Source organism: Mustela nivalis, assembly GCF_964662115.1.
Source record: "Mustela nivalis genome assembly, chromosome: 12".
NCBI lineage: Eukaryota > Metazoa > Chordata > Mammalia > Carnivora > Mustelidae > Mustela > Mustela nivalis.
The window spans coordinates 101,648,483-101,671,115 of record NC_139031.1 but is presented as its reverse complement, the minus strand read 5'-3'; the positions used below and the strand labels follow the sequence as shown (position 1 = coordinate 101,671,115).

The 22,633-nt window shown below is 39.5% G+C and overlaps 1 protein-coding gene across 5 annotated transcripts in view; it reads left to right on the top strand.

Moving 5' to 3' along the window:
• The window catches only part of SUGCT (succinyl-CoA:glutarate-CoA transferase), an 808,589-nt gene that overhangs the window by 683,073 nt on the left and 102,883 nt on the right, over window positions 1–22,633 (top strand). For 4 of the 5 annotated variants that reach the window (XM_082692660.1, XM_082692659.1, XM_082692656.1 and 1 more), the window contains one exon: window positions 16,085–16,148. In XM_082692660.1, coding sequence (XP_082548786.1) covers window positions 16,085–16,148 — 64 coding nt within the window. Of the gene's footprint in view, window positions 1–1,902; window positions 1,950–16,084; window positions 16,149–22,633 lie in introns of those variants that run through there. The other variant, XM_082692670.1, reaches the window with a different exon arrangement.

Below are 22,633 nucleotides of genomic sequence, written 5' to 3'. Positions count from 1 at the left end.
ATATTTGGCATGCATGACTTCATTCAAGAAGAAATTCTTAAGGAATCAGATGTCAATGCTCTGTTATGGCCCGCTGTCCTTCGTATTCCTGTGGCCTTTGTAAGGAAAAGCTTTACTGCAGCGAATAAAGAGATGCCTTATTGTAATTAGCTCCCAGAGGAGAGTTGATCTCCGTAGAGTTTACAACACACTACCATCAAAGAGACAGAAAGGAAGCCCTCCACAAAATACTGCTTGTGTCTCACTGTATCTGAGCTCCCAGGCAGCACTCGAGCCAATAGAAGAAAAATGGCTGGCGGCAATCATTTGGAATATTTGGTGTCCCCGGTGATTCTTTCTCTTTAAATCTGTGTTGCACTCAGATCAAGAACACGAGAATCTTATTATAGTGGGAAAAGGTACTGAACACTTAAGAGATGGCATAATGTGGTGGAAAAAGATATATGCTTTGCTGGCAGAGAAGCATGAGGAAGGCACTTTTTTTCTGCCTGTTAATGGGATTAAAGTCATTTTACCTCTCCAAGTCTGCTGCTTCATCTATAAAATGGAAATAATCCCACCCACGTCTCTGGGCTTCTGTATGGATAACAGGAGCCAAGGCATTGCAGATCGCCCCGTGGATGGCAGGCGGGTGCTAAGCTCTCACGCTCACTCCTTCCATTCTTTACCTTCACGCTGGCTGCGCTGTTGAACCCGGACACGTCACTTAGAACACTGTGCCCACTCAGAGAGTCCACGTAACATTTTTTGTTGCTGTGCTCTATTTTTACCCAACTGACTTTTTTCCTTGTCACACTCGGTTGTTACTTTGGTCCTGAAAGAGTTGAGCGGTTGGCACGATTCATACTTAAGTGATGATTTCTTGACCAACAGATGAATCTTAATAAGAAATAGGATGATTTCCAGGGCGACGAGGCAGCCCAGTTGTTAGGCATCTGCCTTTGGCTCAGGTCATGATCCTAGGGTCCTGGAATGGAGTCCCGCATTGGGCTCTCTGCTCAGCAAGAAGCCTGCTTCTCCCTCTCCCACTCCTCCTGCTTGTGTTCCCTCTCTCACTGTGTCTCTCTTTGTCAAATAAATAAAATCTTTAACAAACAAAAAATAAATAAATAAAAGAAAATAGGATGATTTCCATGGCTGCTGGAAACAGTCAAGAACTATTCATTAAACAAATTAGATCAGATTATGCACCTTAGGCTGTGCCCCCAAATCTTTGCCTAATATCTTCAGAGTGTCCAGGAAGAAGAGGACTGTATTGATTAAGAGAGATGACACATTTCAAACCTCATGACCTGAAGCATCTAGGTGGCTCAATTGCTTAAGCTTCTGCCTTTCCTTCAGGTCCTGATCTCAGAGTCCTGAGATTAAGCCCCGCTTCTGCTTCCGGCTCCCTGGCTTCCTGCTCAGTGTGGAGTCTGCTTCTCCTTCTCGCTTTGCCCAACCACCCCCAAACCCTGCTCATGCTCATGTGCTCTCTCTCTCTCTCGCTCTCTCTCAAAACAAACAAATAAACAAACACCAAAACAAAACAAAACAAAATCATTAAAACCTCCTGATCTGTTCCTAGAACTAGTCAAAACTCAATTTTCCCACTGGAAAATTGGGAGGTTCCTAAGAACAAAGGATTTGGTTCTTGCTACATGAAGACAGCACACACAACCACCCTGCTGATGACCTCTGGGAATGTCTCCTTTCACAGGGTTGGAGGGGAACAAATGCTTTCTCAACCCCCCCAACCCCTTTTGTAGCAATGGGTTCTGGGATAATTTCATTTAAGGCCCCATTGCCAAGGAGGACTGAGTTAAAGATCTAAGTCCAGACTTCTAATATCCTGACTGTCAAGTTCATAAATCACCTTTGTATGTCACTGGATTCTGTTGTATTTTCTCTTCCATTTACTAGGTGTTATTTTTCTTCTTCTTGGGGCTAATTAATCTTGGGAAAATTGGAGCACCAAATGAAGCCTGAAAAATGTAGCTTAGAGAAGACGTCCAGAGGAATATCACATAGTGACACCCAGAGGATGGATGACAGCAGACGACCTCTGTTTCTGTTAATGTGGAGGATTGTGTGACCTGAGAAATCCTGCTGGCACGAAAGTCGCTAGAAAACACACAAGCAGAGAAGCAAGCACTGGACCAACACTGGCTAAGACCTCCTGGCTTAGACTTGGACTTGAGAGACCTTAACAAGTGGGGCTAAAACAAAAATCCTGAAGCACATGCTAGAAGAGACATTGGACTTCTGAATAAAACTTGGACATCCCAAAGTCAGCCTATTCCATGGGTGAACTAGGTGAAAAATAAAACAAAACAAATAAATGCCAAACCCTTCCCTGAATGAAAAAGGGAAGAGTTGGCAGTCTAGCCTGTCTTGACTTTGGCTCTTGGAGGAAAGATAGAAAGAGAAAATCTTTCATGAATGTCTTAGCCACAAACCTACTGTTCTGCATATAAGGCAAGAATTAATCCCATTGGGGGACCCAAAATATACAAGGATAAAATTTAATTTAATGTTGGTGTTGCCCCTGAACACTGGCTTGGAAGAAGCAAATGCAATCATCTTTGGATAAAGCACAAATGCATGACGGACAAATTAAATAGCAGAGGAGACGGAGCATAAGAGAGGATTTGTGATCTGATACATAGATGTGACTAAATTAATTAGATTCACCCAGAGAGACAGAGGGAGCAAATGTATGGCATGCAGAATCCTATAGAGTGATCAAGTTCAAAGCATAGTTAATGTATGTCTAATATACATCTAATTGGAGTTCTAGGAGATGCTAGAGAGAATTGGTAGAGACAATGTTTGAATGTGATTGGGAATTTTTCCAGAGCTTGTAAAGACCTAATTGCTCAGGGTCATGAAGTACTAAAGACAAAATAGATTACATAAAAATTGCAGCATCAGCTGAGACTGATGCTGGAAAACCAAAAACAGAGGGAGGGTGTTTAATCAGCCAGATCACCTACACAGGCATGACCATTAGGCCTGTAGCTCACTTCTTAAAAGCAACAATGAAGATCACTAGACTGTGGAAGAGTATCATCAATGCGCCGACAGAAAATAACCATCAGCTTAGGAGTGTATAACCGGTAGAGGCATCTTTCAGAATGGGGGCAAATTAAGTAACTTCTAAGAGGATAAAAACAAAGAGGATTTATTATGAGCAGAGGACTAAGGGAATTCTAAAGAACGTCTCATAGTAGAGGGAATACAACTGGTTTAGGAAAGTCTACAATAAAAAAAAAAAAAGTGAGCCCCAAATCCTTCACTATGAGAAAGAGTATTGATATTGTCTGAGTTTTGAATTACAAAATAGAGAGCGAGAGAGAACTCAAATATAGAGCAACAAGAACATTGAACTGTTGTTCCCAAGCTATTTATTGAAGCACCCACAGCATCCTAGTGAACACACAAGGGAACCAGAAGTTACGAGAAATTTCTAGGGAGACAGAGCAACATCTGTTGGATGCAGCATGGAATGCTAGCTCAAGGCTGTTCACGGTTTCCATATTGAATTCATTATGTTCCTTTCGATTCCATCTTATCTGTATGAAACTGAATTTTGCAATGGATATTTCTATGGAAAAAAAAAACCCCGAATACCAGAAGAAAATACATACTTAACAAGAAATAAGGGTGGAAATGTATCATTTTATTCCAAGATTTGAGAAGTTGTATAGTGCCTAACAAGTGTACATGTGGTACAAGAAAATAATTGTGGCTTTTGGAGAATGAAACAAAATTATTATTTCTTCCTTCAATTTAAATCTATTACTTTTTTCAGATAGCTCCCAAGTTGTTAGGATATAAATACATGATAAGTTGTTTTGACCTAATTATTTAATAAACAAAATGAAATTAGTTAATAAAACCAAAGATTCTTCTTTTTGCCTTGGGACACTGTGAAGAAATTACTGAGACATTACAGACACGGGGAGCAGAGAAAGTTTGGGAATATCCGGATTATAAATTAGCATGGGGATAACTGGGTAGCTATTAACCAGATTTGTATTTTATTAATTTAAATGGGTATGTTAAAACTTGTAGGGGAAAAGAAAAGCATAGGTGTGTATCTTCCAAACCGGTAAATATGGGGAAAATGGAGTGTGGGAAAACAATCTCAGCTAATCCCAAACAAGGCAAGATGAGATTCTTTTCCGTAAGTGTGACAAAAAGAGAACCCTAAGTATTAAGGTGCTAGAAATAATTTCAAATTTATTAATAATCCTGATTCCCATGTAAATGCACTAAATCCTCTAATTCAAAGACTGGCTAAGTCCCGTGATTTTCTATTTTCAGGAGATTTGCCTAAAATGTAAAACTTAGAAAGATTTATTGTAAAGGCACAAAATGATACATGAAGACAAACCAAACCAAAATGAAGCTCATGTAGCTCTAATAATGTTAGTTCAGACTTTAAAACAAAATGCATTACTATAGAAGTCTACCCTATAATAATAAAAAGTTCAATTCACTGAAAAGATGCAATAATTCTAAAATTATATGATTAGTAATGAAAAATTTTAGGACAACAAATTTGAAAAGTTGGTGTAGTGAAACTCCAAGAAAATATGCATTATTGAAACTTACTCAAGAAAAAAAAGAATATCTAAAATTCCCTATATTGAATCAAAGAATAAACTGGTAATGAAAAATCTTCTCACTAACAAAACACCAGCCCCAAAGAGAGAGTATTCAGGTGAGTTTCCATCAGGACCAGATATTCCAATCGTACACAAATGCTTTCAGAAAATAGGAAAAAAAGGGTTTACTGCAGCTCACATTCTGAAGTAAGAATTACTCTGGTTTCTAAGACTCAAGAGCAAAACAAGAAAGGGAAATTGCATGCCATTCTCATTCATGAGCTAGATTCAAAAAAATGTTAAAGCAGTAGCAGATAAAATTCAAAACTTATTTTTTTTCTTGAAATGTAAGATTGATTCAGTATTAGAAAATTAATTCATGCATCATGTCAACAGATTAATGGAGGAAAATAATGTATTCTTTTAATAAATGGATAAAAAGAACTGATAAAAGGCAACATCTATGATAAAAGTTCTCAACAAACTAGGAATATATTCTGTATCCTAATACAGTGTGCCTACAATTCTTTGGTGCAAAAATAATGATGAAACATTAAGTATATTTCCTTTAAAATTGAGAACAAGATAAAAATGTTTTTTGCTAACACTCAATATACTGGTAGTCCTAGCCAATGATATAATATAAGAAAACAGAATAAAAGGTATAATTTGGAACAGAAAAACAAAACTATATTTATTCAGAGATGATATCATTAATTTTATAGAAAACCAAAAGAATCTACAAATGAGTTATTAATAAGACTGTTTGCCAGATATAATTTTATAGTAAATTTTATTTCTATATAATAGCAATAAGCAGCAAGTTAAAAAAAAAAAAAGATCCATTTCACCTTGGCAGCTAACATGGACTGCTTTTATAAGGGACAAATATAATGAAAAATGAGCAAAGCCATTATGAAAAATGCTAACACTTTATAAAACATATTAAAAATGACTTAAATAAATTGAAATTATTAAAGTAAACATTTAATGGGTAGTAAGATAATATTGTAGTGATGTTATTTCTGCCCAGTAGGGTTTTCCCTGAACCTGAAAGGCTGGCTTTAAAATTTATAGACAAGAGCAAAGGTCCAAGAACCCTTGAAGACAAAGAACAAGGCAGAGGTGTGGTGGGGATCTTGCCAAATGAAACACTGGTCCTTATGATGAAAGAGAGGGATTTGGTCAGTGTGGTATTGGCCACGGGGTAGACAAATGTACCCACGGGACAGAACAGAGAGCCCAGGAGCAGCCCTAACATGTATAGAAGTGATCTACCCCAGAGCTGGTATTACAGATTCATGAGGAAAGGAAGGAGACTGCTCCGAATGGCTCTGGGGGAAACGTGAAATCGAATCCCTTCCCACATCATATGTGAAATTCAATTCCAGTTTTTCCCAAAAGCAAAATATGGAAGACCAAAATTTGAAAAAAAATTATTAAATTTTATTTTTACGATAATTATAGATTTTCATGTAGTTGTAAGAACTAGTACAGGGATCCTGGGTGGCCTTTTACCAGGTCGACAATAGTAACATCTTGCCAAACTACCTTGCATCAGAACAACCAGGGTAATACCATGGGTACAGTCAAGATACTAACAGCTCCATCATGAAATCCCTCCTACTGCCCTGAAAACCATTCAGCGGCCATCTTTCCTGAATCCTCTATTGGAATCTGTTGCCTGTTTCTGGAATTTCATCACTTTGAGAATGCTGTGTAAATGGAATCAACCGTACACTATGTACTCTTTGGGGATTGGCTCTTTACACTCAGCACAATTCCATCAACCTTCATCCAGGCTGTGGTGGGAATCAATGGCTTGTTTCTTCTTATTTTCAGTATGGAGTATTCCATTCTATGCTGTACCGCAGTTAGCTTCATGATCCACAGGTTGAAAGACCTCTCTGCTGTTCACAGTGTTGGGCGATTACAAATAAAGGTGCTATGAATGTTCATATGCAGATTTTTTAAAATTTATTTTTATTTTTTATTTCTTTTCAACAAAACAGAATTCATTGTTTATACACCACACCCAGTGCTCCATGCAATACGTGCCCTCCATAAAACCTACCACCTGGCTCCGCAACCTCCGCCCCGCCACTTCAAAACCCTCAGATTGTTTTTCAGAATCCATAGTCTCTCATGGTTCACCTCCCCTTCCAATTTCCCTCAACTCCCTTCTCTCCATCTCCCTATGTCCTCCATGTTATTTGCTATATGCAGATTTTTGTCTGACATTCTCCACAGAATCGTGTGAGTGATCCCGTTTCTGTTTCCTAATGTTTGGTGTCCCTTTTTAAAACTTTAGCCATTGGTATTATGTCATTATGCTTTTAGTTTATATCTCCTTCATGAGTAATGATATCAAGTATCTTCCCAAGTGCTTATTTGCCATCTATGTATCTCCTTGGGCAACATGTCTGTGTATGCCTTTGATTATTTTCTTTTCTTTTCTTTCTTTTTTTTTTTTTTTTTAAGATTTTATTTATTTATTTGACAGAGATCACAAGTAGGCAGAGTGAGAGAGAGAGGAAGAGAAGCAGGCCTCCGGCTGAGCAGAGAGCCCAATGTGGGGCTAGATCCCAGGACCCTGGGATCATGCCCTGAGCCGAAAGCAGTGTCTTTAATCCACTGAGCCACTCAGACGCCCCTAAGCCTACAGCACCCAGTATTCCCAGGCGGTATCCCATCCAAGTACTAGCCTTTGCCTATTTTCTAACTGGATTTTTTTTTTACTGTTAAGTGATAAGAGTGATAAACACACACACACACACACACACACACACACACACACAAGATACTAGTCCATTGTCAGATATACAGTTTGCAAATATTTCTCTCATTTTGTAGCTTTTTTCCCATCCCTTGCACACAATCTTTGCTAAGCAATATTAAAGATTTTTCTCTACGATTTTAGAACTTTAAATTATACATTGAAGTTCATGATCCATTTAAGTTATTTTTTATATAAGGAATGAGATTTAGGTTGAGATTTTTCTTTTTTCTTGTGATTGTTCCAGTACCATTTGTTTAAGAAGCTGTCCTTTGGGGCACCTGGGTGGCTCAGTGGGTTAAGCCGCTGCCTTCGGCTCAGGTCATGATCTCAGGGTCCTGGGGTCGAGTCCCGCATCGGGCTCTCTGCTCAGCGGGGAGCCTGCTTCCCCTCTCTCTCTCTGTCTGCCTCTCCATCTACTTGTGATTTCTCTCTATCAAATAAATAAATAAAATCTTTAAAAAAAAAAAAAAGAAGCTGTCCTTTCTTCATTGCATTTACACCTTTCCCAGAATTATCTGGGCGTACGCTGTGTGGATATATTTCTGAGTTCTCTATTCTATTCCATTTTCATACTCTGTAAGTACCTATAGGACATATAGCATCTATCCAGTATACCTTAATATCTGGGACACTAGGTCTCTTTCATTTTACTCTTATTTTCAAGATTGCTTATTCTAAGGTCTGTGTCTTTCCATATAAATTTCAGTAAAAGTTTTTTTACATCTAAAGAAAAACTCTTCTGGGATTTTGGTAAGAATTGCATCAAACCCATAGATAAATTAGAGGAGATTTGACATCTTCACAATGTTGAGTCTTCAAATCCAAGAACACAGTACACTTCTCCATTCGTTTTAGGTGACCTTTGATCTCTCTCATCAGCATTTTGTAATTTCTGGCATCCAGAGGCTACACCTGTATGTTGAGTTGGTATCCAAACATTTCATTTATTTTTAGCAATTGTTAGTGGTATCATGTTTTTCATTTTTGTTTCCTCAGGTTCGTTGTCGGTATGCGGGAATGTTTATTACTTTTTTAATTTATTACTTCAGGAAGTATTTATTTATTATTTATTTATTACTTCCTCATTTATTTTTCGGGATTTCTATGTGGACCAGCATGGCATCTGTGCGATTACTTCCTTTTATTATATTTCTTTTTATATTTCTCCCTTGTACATTTACTTATTCTATTATTTTTTCCTTACAATCTGTATATCTTAAGCAGATTATGCCTTTTCTCTGGATTTATTTTCATGGCTAGAACTTCTAGTAATATGCTGAATAAGAGTGGTGACAGCAGACATCCTTGCCTTGTTCTCAGCATTAGAGAAAAGGTTTTCAGTTTATTAGCATTAAATACCATGTTGTCTTCAGGGGTTTTGTAGACAATCTTAATCAAGCTAAGGTAATTCCTCTCAATCCTTGACTTGCTATGAGCTTTTATTATAAATAGGCCAATGTTTTAAAATTTTAATAGGAAAATTTAGGAGACTATCCTGTCATCTAGAGTTGGGAAGAATTTTTAAAATATGTCATAAAAGATACAGAACATAAAGGGAAAATTCAATAAATTTCAGAAAGCTGAAAGTAAAAACTTCTGTTTGTCAGAATACCACAAAATGAGTGAGAAATAAAGCCATAATATTGTCAATTTATGTTCCAATGAAGGATTCATAACCAGAATACATAAAGAACTCATGAACCAGTGAGAAAAGATAATTAAGCAAATAGAAAAAATGCAAATGACTTGAACAAACATTTCATTGAAGGGGAAATAAAAAGCAGGGAAAATATATTCAGTCTCATTAGTAATCAAGGAAATGCAAGTTAAAGCTTCAGTAAGATAGCATCGCAAAGTGATTAGATTGGCAAATAATATTCACTACTGGTAGGAATGCTGTTACCTAATATTAAAGATACATGTACCTGGTGTCTAGGTTTGTGCCTAGAGTCATTGTTGCATGAAGAGATGTTTAGTATGACAGCAGTTTTTGTTGTAGCAAAATAACTGAAAGCAATGTAAGAGCAGAAAGAATTAATAAATTATGATATATCTGTATAATGACATAATTTACATTAGTGGCTGTAATTGCCCATGGCCATGATACTTCAAAATGGATGAGTCTCAAAAACCAGGTTAAAGAGAAAAAGCAAATCAGAGAAGAATACATACACATGATTTCATTGATATAAATCTTATAAATGGGTGAAAACAGGCACGAAATTCTTAGAGACATAAACATATAGGATATAAGAATGAAAAAAAGGAAGGATAATTTCAAAAAATCAGGAGATGATTATTTGGGAATAGAAGAGGGAGGAATTGGGACAAAATTGGGGCTGGAAACACCTGGGTAATGTTCTTAAGTTTTTACATGTTCTCATTAACCTATACATACATGTTAGAATAGCTCTTTGAAAGACTAATATTTGTGTTTTTCATTAGAAAAAGGAGGGGGAAAGGCTGTGTCATGTGCATTTAACACCAGAGTAGTTTTAGTGATAGCAATTGTTTCAAAAGGAGTAAGACAAAAGAAAGTGTCAGCACCTAAATCTGCTCTCCAGGATCTAAGTTAGGGATTTGCTTATTCATTTTTTTCATGAATTGTGTGTTACATTTGCATCTTTTCCCAGGAGCGTTGAATTAACTTTCAGCGCACTAGTTGTATGTCACGCCTTCAGTTATTGAAACTTGACCACAGCTGTTCTCCTCTTAACCTACAGGAATGACTGAAGGACCATGGAATGAATGAGTTCATTGGAACGCTTTGTTGCTTTCTAATATATCCGTGCCTGTTTGGGGAATCGTTTTCTGAGTTTTCCCAATGAGGAAGAATACTATCATTATTTTCTTCAAGTGCGGTAGATTCACTTCACACGTATAACGCATGTGCCCACTGTTTCTGTTGAATTCCTGCATCCCCCTTTCTGGCTTTTCTTCACTCGTAATGACCTTGGTCCTCAAGGAGCTTCTCCTCTTGGCCTCTGCAGTGTTTTCAGATAGGGTCACTATACCTAGGGCAGATTCCAGATACTTGGAAAACTTTAGGAAGCTGAGGGAATTGCGGCAAAGTGACATTAGAACTTGATAACTAAGTTCCTACAAATGAGTATATTTTGGGAAGCCAGTAAAACATTTTCATATCTAGAGAAATCTAGGGATTTATTGAAATTTTAAAAGAGACAACACCCCCCACTAAATGAAGAAAACAAAAGGAACCACTTGCTACTTAGTTAATTCAATTTAATCAGTTAGTTAATTAAATAAATGAATAAATAAATGTGGTTTGTTAAACCCAATAAAATATTATTTAGCATCTATCAGATAGTCCCAGGTAATGTTCAAGGCACTGGGGATATAGCAGGGAACTAAACAGATATTTTAAAGTAAAAATAGCAGTCTGGTGGATACCATTTAATTAAAAAATATGCCTTATAAGACTGTAAGCTTCTGGAGGGTAAGGACCTTGCTTGTTCTGCGACTTAGTTTTTTTTTTTTTTTTTTCTTCTCAGCACTTAATAATGCCTGGAACATTAATATGCATTTAATGCTTATTATTGATTATTAATCATTGCTGTTAATGTGTTTATTTTTGTTACATGAATGAATGCACCTTAAAGCCCTACAGCTTGTCCTTGGTGGAGATGGAGTTTGAACCCAGTCTACTGATAATGATAATTAGTTGCCATTAATTGTGAGTTTACTCTGTCCAAGGTGCTATGCTCGCCATTTTATACTCATATCTTACTTAATCCTTACAAACTCCTGAGAAAGAGATATTATTGCTACCTTCTTATTGAGGAGGGTTTTGAGCCTCAGAGTATGTAGGTGCCTTGCCCAAGGTCACCTACTGGGTCTGTTCCCTTCAAAATCTGAGCCAGACTGGAGCCAAAATCCTTCCTCTTTTCAGAGCCTCTGTATCTGTGGTAGCCTTGGCTCCCAGGAAGGGAGCAGCTCAGTTTATTAACTAATTGGGCTACATGATGCCAAGCAATCCGTTTGGCTGATTTTCTTTCCCTAGCAAATTGACTAATTTGTTTTACAGAATTGACCCCATCAGCTAGTTATTTTAATGGTAAATCAAATTATGCTTGACTTTTTTTTTTTTTTCTTTTCTTTTACTGAGTCTCCAACTGGCTAAAAGGTTAGGGTCAGACATACCTTAATTATAATCCAGAGTCGACCATTTATTAACTGTGAGCCTTGAGCAAGTTCTCAACCTCTTTAGGCTTCCATCACCTATCAGTAGAAATGCAGATGAGAATAATTCCTACCTGGTCTACTTAATGAGACGATTGGATGGAGACAGCTCTTTCCCTTGTAACACAATGTCTGACTCTTAAGGAGTTTTGTGGGTGATAACTGCTGGTATTATACTTTTCCTTGCAGTTGCTAACCTGGCATTTTATTTTGATACTATCTTTGTGCAGTGCCTTTTACTAGGTCCTGCAGCTTCTTTCCAAGATAGACAAAGTCACTTACTTGTTACTTATTGGATTTTGCTCCTTCACGTGGAGCTTAAACTGTTGTAAAAATTGGCTCAGGTCTCTTATTCCCAACCCTCCCTTCTAATTACAGGCACTTTGAATGCAAGTTCATTCATCTTTTTACTGCCAGCCCCATCCTATTGTCTAATATATAGGTGCTCTGTGATGTTTGTTCAGTGGAATGAATAGGTCACGTCTCTGTTCAAAGTTGGGGTAGGTCAGTTCACTATTGCACAACACGGTTAATGTCATTTGTGGGATTATATTGATTTTCAATATGATCTTTACACATACCATTCGTGTATGTCACTTAATGCCTGCAGTCTGTCTCTTTTCCTTTGTGTATGTTTTGCTACTTCTACTCTTGACCCAGAGCTCTTGCTTTCCTTAGAGATTTTTACCACCTATAGAGTGGGTATTGCTTTTTTATTTTTTACATTTCTTTTCTTGTTAGTGCTGTATTACAGACTGGGTCTGCCACTCCTGCTATAGGACTATTCAAAAGACTTTCCTACTTAAACTTTTATTTCCCACATCACTTTAAGGTATACATTTTACCCTTCCCCCCACCCCCATCATTAATACATTACCATTTGACTCTGTCATTAGGCTGTCAATCTGTGAAACTCTTGAAGAAGAAAGAAAAACCTTATTTTAAATCGGCCTGATACTTTGCTAAAGAGGTTGGTGCACTCGCTACAATTCTATTCTTGTCAGGAATAGGCTTTTGCAATTATAAGGAGAAAAAATGAAATTTAGAAGAGCTACCCCACCATAAGAGATCTAGGGAGGATAAAATAAGGAAAAGAAGGACAACATTCAGTGCAAAGTTCTAGGGAAGGTTCTTTGCCTCATTTAAAAATAACTAAATGTGTACCCCAAACGCTACAAATAGCCAGTCTGAGGGGTTCCAGCCATGATATTGCCTTAAGAGAAAATGGTATTGGAGGCCTCTAGAGCTGAGGTCCTCATTCCATTGTGAGTGGTCAGAAAATGAAACACTTTCAATCTGAATTTCTAGGTTAAGGTAATAGAGTTTAGGGTGTTGAGCCCTGGTGAGAAAAGGAACGGGGAACATTTCGTCACCATTGCCAAGGAAATGTTATCCGAATGCTGGTGCATGCCAAGGTCCTGCGTTTCCAATGAAGTTAGGGGGAGACAATACGCTTGAAGTGCAGGAGGAGAAATTTATGCTGAAATTCAGACAGACTGCCTGGGTTCTGAGATTCTCGAATATGTTGCTAAACAGAGCAGGACTCGCCCCACAAACAAGGCTGGAGAGTTTTCCAAGATTCCGAGTCATTAGGCAGGGTTTCCAGGGACAGCAGGGCTCGGCTTCAATTGTTCCCGAGATCATCTGACCTGATTCATGAAGGAAGCCTATGGAATTGTATCGACTCGCGGTTTTCCATAAAAGTGCCTGGTGACCCAGCAGGGGAATCGGCCCAGGCTTTCTGAAGATGTGGGTGCAGGCTAGCCCATTTATTTCCTAACTGTACAAACGCTATAGCAAATGAAAAGCTGCAGTTAACTTCCTGTGCCAAGCATGGGAACGATTTATATTTCTGCCTGAAACTGAGTGATTTTCGATGCAAGGGAAGTGATGAGGCTGGATTACAAAGTTTCCTCTCAGGAGGGTCATATACAAACAGCAATGAGGGGAGGGCCGAAGGAAGTATCTTCTTGAAGCTGCTTCCCCAAGAAACTTCAATCAACTGCGAGGTTTTGCTTGCACAAAACTTTGACGTATGTCCCTTGACCTTTACCAACTACCCTTTCACGTTTGACACTTAACGTTTCCACCACGATTAGAATTCAGCGTTAATTAATTTCAACAGTATCAGTTAAGTTATATTTAGCTAAAGAACACTCACTTTTGTCTTTTGTGAGTAGCACTGCAGTGTTATTACGAAGAGGTAGTCAGGAGGGCAACAGATAGGAGAAGAGAAGAATGATTCAGTGTGCAGATAATTGTTTCGAGTGAAATTTAGCTTGGTATTTTTGTTCCTGTCCTCAGTAGAACTGAGATTTAGCACCTCGCCTTGGCATTTAGCCCCCACACCCACATAGGAGGAGGCTGTGCTGGGCGGGTGCTGAGAACGAGCCACACCAGAGTTAAATTATAGCTCAGTTCTAACACTGGCAAGAATTTTCTCTGGCCAGCTCCTGGGTGCAAAGCTGGTGATTCCAAAAGAGAGGCAAGGCATCCCTAGAAAGGATCTCCATATGGTGTGGCATCACCCTCGCCGAGGGGGGGTCGTTTGACGGGGTTGTTTAAAGAGCATCGCCCCAAAGGTGGTGACCGTTCCCAAAGAAAACAGTGGTGCCCCAGAATATTGAGACCCAGCAGGGTCATACTTTTAACCTTAAAATGTCACCTGCGAGGTTGTCTTACTGGCTTATTCCGTAACATGACCAAAAAGCTCCCTGGACTTGGAGAGAGCCCAAGAATTTTGACCTCTTTCCCCTGGGTTGTCTAAGGGAGAAATCATTTTTGTTAGTTAGTTTTTTTTTTTTTTTAAATTCCATGCTCTTTTAACTCTGTGTGAACAGACTATGATGAGGGTATGGATATGCACATCTTGTTTTTACCTGAAGCTCAAAATCCTGTAGAACCATTACAACATATGGCTCTTTGGGATATTAGCATGAAAGCCTGGTCCGTAAGTTTACTGTGCCACTCAATCCCTTCTGCCCCTTAGATCCCTGCACAGAACGGGAAGAGAGAAGCTCTCCATTTGGTAGGCAGTACAGGTGAAACCAATTCATACGTAAGCTGCCCTTTTATGTCTCAGTGAACATTCAGTAATAGGAATAGTAAATTGAATTTGGGGGTTCTTTGAGACAGTATACCCAGGTAGTCTCCGGTTGTTAAAAAAATAAATAAATAAACAAAGGAAACCAACTTTTGTAGCATTTTCGTTTGTGTTTGACCAAACGTTTTGCCTCCCATAATTCAGATTTCACGTTCTAGAATCAAGTTCCAAGTCCTCGTCTTATCCTCCACCCGCAGTTGGAGGACTCTTGATCCTTGCCACATTCTGGATTCCTACCTACCCAGTAGGAAAAGTGAAAGCCAAGGATTTAGGTAGCTCTGTTCCAGTGATCAAGCAATTCAACATCAAGTCACATTTATGTTTCTCTAGTCCTGATAGAATGTCCCTGGCCTAGTAACTGGCCTTGTGTCTTAACCCTGAGGTCAAATCTGCCTCGTGTTCTTGATCCTGGTCTCCGTGCATGGGAGTCTGACCAGCCCTCTAGGATGGGGTCTCTGTTGTTGCTGTTGTTTTCCTCAGTTTTCTCCTTGCCAGCTCCTACTGACTCATCGTTCTGAGATGTAGTCTGATCATTATGGTCTTGTTATCACTGAAAACATGCCTGGTTTCCATCTCCTGCTCAAGCGTCTCACCTGAGTCCACTCGGGGCTCCTGGCTCTGGTAAGAGCAGCCCTGAATCTGTCCACTCCCAGCAGCCACTAGGCCTTCTAGTTCCGGTTCACCTTTCAAACTGGTCTGTCTCCCCACACCTTCCACTGAATACATTGCCAGGAACACATATACCATCCCCATGGGCTGCCCTTTTCCAGGTCCTGGTTCTTTTCGCATTCTGTCCTTCTGCAGTTGACTTTGGCCATGTCCTGCAGTGAGGTAATGCAGGAAGAGGCCAAACTTTAGTATTTAGGGGATCAAACATAGATGAAAGGGGGGGAAAATCGTGCCCTATACTTAGGAGCAAATAACATTTTGAAGAGTGGGAAGACTTTATTAAAAAATGCAGTTTGCTAGTCCTGGAATCTTCTAATTCTTTTTGGCTTCACTTGATTTAATAGAGGATAGAAATATTTTTATTTAAAATATTTACTTCCAGGGACGCCTAGGTGGCTCAGTGAGTTAAAGCCTCTGCCTTCGGCTTAGGTCATGATCCCAGGGTCCTGGGATTGAGCCCCACAGTGGGCTCTCTGCTCAGCGGAGAGTCTTCTTCCGCCTCTCTTTGCCTACTTCTCTGCCTACTTGTGATCTCTATCTGTCAAATAAATAAATAAATAAATCTTAAAGGAAAAAATAAAAAAATAAAATAAAACATTTATTTCCAAATTAAAATTCCAAACATCTTTACATTTTGCAATATCTTTTCTTCAATGGACCAAATAGGTGGCTTTTTGAACTCCTTGAGACTAAATAGTTTTATTTTATAATTTATTCTCCTGTCTGTTTTTACATTTAAAGGTGTTACACAATGGCCTCATCATGGAGTTGAAGCATCCAACCGTGGGGAAGATATCAGTGCCAGGTTTGAAAATTTTTGTCATTTTCCTTAATCCCTTCCTTCCTGAATTTTTCCCTGTGCTGATCGCTGCAGATAGTTGGTGACCCCCCAGCTTGTCAGGATGTTATCCAACTTCTTTGTTTGGATAAAAGGGAAGCCCTAGTTACGTCACACCCACGAGCATATGCTGAAGCTACAGAATTGTGTCTCGGCTTGAACGAACATCCGACTGCCTTGGTGACCCGAAATGCTCTTATTATCTGACTCCATTTTTTGTAATCATTTGCTCACAAAAGTACATCATATAATTGCCAAAGATAGACAACCATAGAGATGGCACCTCTCACAAATGAGGGCGGAAGCTGGGCACCATGGAGTTGTTGTCTACTGACATCTGAGGCCAGGGACCTTTCCTTTTGAACTGTGGTTTACAGTGTGGTTCTCAGCTTTGTAGATAAGGAAACTAAATGTTTTCACTTCACTCAGGATACACTGAATTTTTCTAACTTGACTCATACCAAACAAACTCCCTAAGGCATTTTGGTCTAAGCCAAGATGCCAACTTTTTCACTTCTGGGAGAATTCTCTTTCCGGAATCCAGAAGCCTTGTGCCTACTTTCAGAGCATCCAGAGTGTCGTGAGAGCTCATGACCAACCTCCGGCCCCCACAGACTTCATTCCTCTAATGATCATAATGTTACCATTCTTCAGATCTGCTGTCTCTGCTCGGGGCACCACTGGGAAGGCATGCCACATTCTTGTCCATCGGGTCCCTGTTTGCTAGACTAGACACAAACCAGACACTTATTTCTGTCTCTTCTTCTGACAAAGGATAATGAAATTAGTTAGGACTTCGGTCACTGTTTACTTGAAACTATATGCTGGTTACGATGCTTGAAACTTGGGCATTCCCCAAAGCCCTCACTCACCTCAGACAAATAGCATAGAGCATTTACTTCTGTCGAATCACATTTGTTGAATAACTGTTATGGTTAAGTTCATTCCAAGTATAATCTAATTTTAAGATACAGGATTAGCTTGGTAATAATGTTCTAGAAGAGATCCGATCGTGGCCATCAGTGCCAAAAGGATAAGAAGAGGGAGGTATGGTGAATAAAGCAAGTTGAAAGGGAAAATTCTGATGTGCAGGGGTAGAAGGAACACCATACATGAATTAAGGAAGGTAACTGAGAGAGCAGCTGTGAGCACATCAGACACTGGGGCCACGTGTTAACAGGGAAATACTATACAGCGTAGGCAGGTGGTAGTGAAAAAAAGGCCTGTTGATAAAAGCTAAGGAAGTCACTTATTCATTCATGTGATTGAGCATATACCATATGCCAGGCAAGGCTTTGGGTCCTGGAAATACAAAAATAATGGAGCTCATACTTAATGGAAAGTCAAATAATAAAAGTAGCCAGCAAATGCTCCCGTAAGTGTAAGTCATTATGAGTGCAAAGAAGAAGGCGCAACTTCCAGGTTGTCATGGAGAATGATGGAGGCAGACGGGACCTGCATTTGTTTGAGTGATCCTTGACAGCCCGGGGGCTTAGCAATGGAAAACTGTAGGTTAATAAGAAGTCAACATGGGAAGAGTAGGGGAAGAGTGTTCCAAACAAAGGCACCAGCATGGGAGAAGACTCTGAGGGGGAAAGAGCTGGGTGTGTTTAAGCCAACATGGGCAGGTGAGGTAAGAGCCAGGAAATCAGACTGCAGAAAGGCAGAGCCCGAGGCCCCACCAGTTGTAGTTTTACTCTAATTTGATGCAGGGGAATGAAATGGCATAATTTATAACATCGCAGGGAGTACGTCAGGAAATTGGGATGAAAGTTGAGGTGATCATATCTTAAGTTAGGGTTCATGGAGGTAGTGAAGAAGAGACGGAAGTGGCCAAAACAAAACCCTTAAGCACAGTGTTTTCAGTGTGAGGAGACATTAAAAAACATTTTGTCGAGTGGTTTTTAATTTTGCTTTTTAGGCAGAGGAACTAATTTTCCAAGTAAAATCTCAATATTCTCAATATCCGAGATAGATTAAAACAGAGTTTTGCTGGTGGAGAGGTTAGCACTTCAACCATTTAGCTTTTTCCTCCTCTGCTTCCCTCATGCTGTCTCCTCCAGACACCTGTTTGGAGCCCTGGGACCCAAAGGACATTCAGGAACCACTGGTGTAATTTAATTCTACAAGTTTACAGATGAGGTCACAGTCAATAGTATCCCCAGCACATGAGAGAAAAGGGTAAACATTTGAACATTAATACGATTGTTAGTATAGGAAAGAGGAAAGTGAGTCAGTGGCCAACCTAGAAGGAACTCATTGGATGTAACTCTCTAGATCAATCAGATGTGAATTTTCTGATGTCCTGGTAAAAGAGTGAACAGTCAATCTCAGGGAGAGAAAAGTATTTTTCCAGATTCCTAAGGGAAAGGCGCACCCTTTTTCTCATTTTAATGTGTAAATGTATCAATTAGCTATTGTCAGAATAATGCTGTGTAACAGAAAACCACCAAATCTGAGTACCATCCAGACAGAAGCATTTGTTCATTCCATGCACCTGCACGAGGGGGAGGACAGTCAGCCAAGGCCACACTTGGTTGGGTGGCTTTGCTTCTAGACGCAGGTCTGGCCAGGTGTCTCTGTGAGACGGACTCAGCTTGCCCCACGCGTTGCTCACGTTCTTGTGGCGATGGCAAAAGAGCAAGGAGGCAAACAGACGCCACCGTGCGTAATCAACAGACCCTTCTGTCCACATTCTGATGGCCAAACCAAGTTTTAGGTTGTGTTCCAAGGAGTGGGGAAATCTTTCTCTCTTTTTAAGAGAAACAACAAAGCTACCTGAAAGAAAACATGGGCGCAAGGAGGGGCAAAAACTGGGGCCCAAATTCCATTTATTGCAACAGAATTCTCAGATCTACAGCTATCTCCTTTTTATGTGATATCGTTACCTTTATTTCCCTTTGGAAAATTCCACCTCTTTAATATCTATTGAGCTTAAGCATATTTTTGATATCTCTGCTTTATTGACTTATATTCCTTTTATAGAACTTTTATAGAACTGTCACTATACCAAGTCTCAGATTCCAGGTGTCATGGATATGTTTAGGTTATATTTGGAATTAACATCTGAGTGTCTTTTGAGAGCTGCTGGCACATTGGGCTCCCCAGCAAAGGGAGAGACAATTCTGCTTATGGACATGAATCAGTTGCTATTCTGTCTCCTAATTCCCTGTATCCTATCAAAAGGCCACGCATATAGGGTAAGAGATATTAAATGCAAAGCGGATTGATCAGTAAATAATTATTTTTGTTTCCTGTGGATTTCCCCCTTCACTGGTATTTACTTAGGTATTTACCTAGGTATTGACCTGTGATCGTTCTGCCTTTCTTTGTAAGGGATGTCCCCATTGGAGACCTCATGAATGCTATAGAAATGACTGATTCTCCTGCAATGCCTCAATGAGGTGAATCTGCCAAAACAGGAAGCCCAGAGTGGAGTTAAAAGTGATATTATGCTACATTGTGTTCTAGTTAGCTAGTGGAGACATATTTTTGAATTCATTAAATGTAGTTCTATATATACACACACACACACATACACACACACATCTATATATATATACATCTTTATTTTACAGGATTTTTACTGTAAAATATTACTTTATAATACTGTAAAATGTTACTTAAAACTACTTTAATGTTACTTTAAACTACTTATTAAAAATAAGTAGTTTTATTTCTGTTTCCTATGTTTATTTATTTATATTTATTTACTTATATTCCCTATGTTATTAATGAACTTCCTGCAAACTTTACTAAATTTTCCATACATTGTACTGATCTGCCTGAAACGTTTTCTACCTTGGTCATTTCTGGAAACATGTCTCTTGAAGAACAGCAGTAATTCTTATACAACATTTATGGCACTGTTTTTCCAAGATGTGTAAATGCACTCCATTCCCTTGGATTCTCAGTTTAGAGCTCGCACCTAGGAGACTGCTAATTGATTCATACCTTCAAGCTACTACTGATCAATCAATGTTTAATATACTATGAACAGGGATGGGAAATTATTAACCTCTTCAAAATTCCTTTTGGCTACTTCAATAATTACTGTAAGTACTACATTGTTCCGATATTTGTTATCATTACCAATATTAAAGTAAAGCGAGTAGTATGACCTAAACTATGTGCTTTATTAATTTATCTCTATTGCTACATCCTCCCTTTTCATATTGTTTCTCACTACTTGCAATGAATAGGAAATAATTTAAGAAGAAATTTGCATTTCCTTGATAAAGCATGCAAACTAGTTAATGCTCATACATTGTCTCTGTGAGTTGTTGTTAGGCTAATACTATTGTTCTTTATTTCATATGCTGTTCATTAAACTACTCTCTCCTTTGAACTTTAAAGCCTATTTGATAGTTCAAGGTGGAGAGAGACGAAGAGGAAGTAATCACTAGCAGTGGGTGTGTACATGAGAAAAGGTGTGATGTGTCTCTTTGCCAGGCTTAAATATTCTGGTGTTCTAGAGTCCCCAAGAGGGCGGCAGGCCACTATTAGTTGAGGGACAGAAGTATCCACATAGTGGGCACAATGTACTACTAATTTGCTCCTGATTAACTTATGTAATTTGAGTACTGAGTTGAGTAGTCAAACCTCAAACACACAACCTCAACTGTTGTCTTCCCTATGCTAGATGGAGCTCTGGTGATGCCGCTCGCGGGGCTACTCTTCATCAGGGAGGGCAGCGTGAACAATAGATGGGGGCAAGGGGATGACAGTTTCCACGGAGAACTATACGCCATAGCGGGGGCAGAGTATGGACCAGGGAGACCTCCCCGAGGGTGTGGCCTCACAGAAGGCTTCCCTGAGAAATGAAGTGTAAACAGACACACCCGCAATGGGCAGCTGTGCTTTGGGCCAGTGTGGTGTGGGCTGCAGGGGTGGTGAGGAGGCTGTGTTGGCACACAGAGGAGCTGAGGACGGGCTCCCAGGGAGAAGCCCGGAGGGGCCAGGCTCACCCTCAGTCACCCTGGAGAGGCAGGTGGAGGCCAGAAGAATAAGACCTAACACGGAGCTGATGCACAAACTAAAACCAAATTAACATGGAAAGGGGATGTGTGCTGAGCTGTCTGAGGTCCCTACTCCCCGGAGGAGAAGGGTCTTGGAAGAGGAGCTTGGGTAGGAGCCGCGATCTGGTTTGGCAGATGTCCTCACGGATGGCTTTTAGCAATTCCAAAAAGCCTTCTCACTCAGTTGAAAAGTTTTTGCAAAGCTCCTAGCATCCTGACGTTTAAACTGTGAAAGCGATGGCAATTGGGGTTCATTTATTACCAAGTTAAAAGGTACATTCTAGTTCATAACACAAAGTTTCGTCAACCAGAGACCGGCCGTTAGAGAAACATTCGCCTTACTTGTGACTCGAGCGGAAAGACCTCCCATTAGTTATTATATTCCAGAGGACTGCCAGTTTCCACTGAGCCCTTTGCCATTTGCATCTTCTTCTTATAATTCTGCTGCCCATTGGCCTTTTAGCCAGGGAGGAACACGCTGTCCTTCCATGTACTCTGTAGGTGCCAAACCGCCTTGGTTTTGAGTTCCAAACTTCAAAGGATGTCACTGAAATAGAGTTTGATGGGTAACTCTTAAGTTTCTCACCGTAACCTTTTTCCAGCGACTTCCCTGTGACCATGCATTGCTGTTGCCCATCCCTGCAGCATTTCTGGAAAGTATTTTCGTGGTGAGTGTGAAAGGGAAGCCGTCTTCTGTGCATGCAAAATGACTTGAAATTGAATAACCCTTGCCTGCTGGTACCCTGGTCTGTGTTTTTCAGCAAGCAGCTCTAAGCTCTTTCCAATAAAACTTTTGTTCAATCCTTTCCCCGTAATATTTTAATATTCCTATTTGGAACCTGCAAACAACATTTACCTAGCTGGTGTTTGGTGCCGAAAGGAGTCGCCGACTTCCTGGACGATGGAGGTCTGGCTTTGACAGTGAATTTTTCCAAAGTTGAATGTGGTGCTTTATTTTATTACCTGACATATATATATATTTTAATTTCTGAATGTTTTGCAAGGCTTTATAAATGGTGAACATCTTTTGTAGAGCTTCTGGAGGACAAAGATACTATATCCGTTTAAGTCAAATGAACACCTCTGAGCACTTGATAGACATTTTCTAGATGTTGATTAGAATGAAAAACCATTGGGGAAAATAATTAAAAACATTATTTGTGACCATTTTTAGCAGTATGCATTCTTTTATAAACAGACCGGTTACCCATGGAAGTCATCTGAAATATATTTATTTTACTTCTTTAGTTTGTTTCCAGTTTGGAGTACATACATTATATGGAGTGACCACTTAGTCCCTCACATGGTCACCATTCTCTGTTTGCTAAGCCTTCATGCTGCCCTGATGCTTTTAGCTCTTTTCTCCTTCAGACAGAAAATCAGATAGTGTCTCTGAAATCACATATCCTCAAAGTGCAGTTAAATTTCTATAAC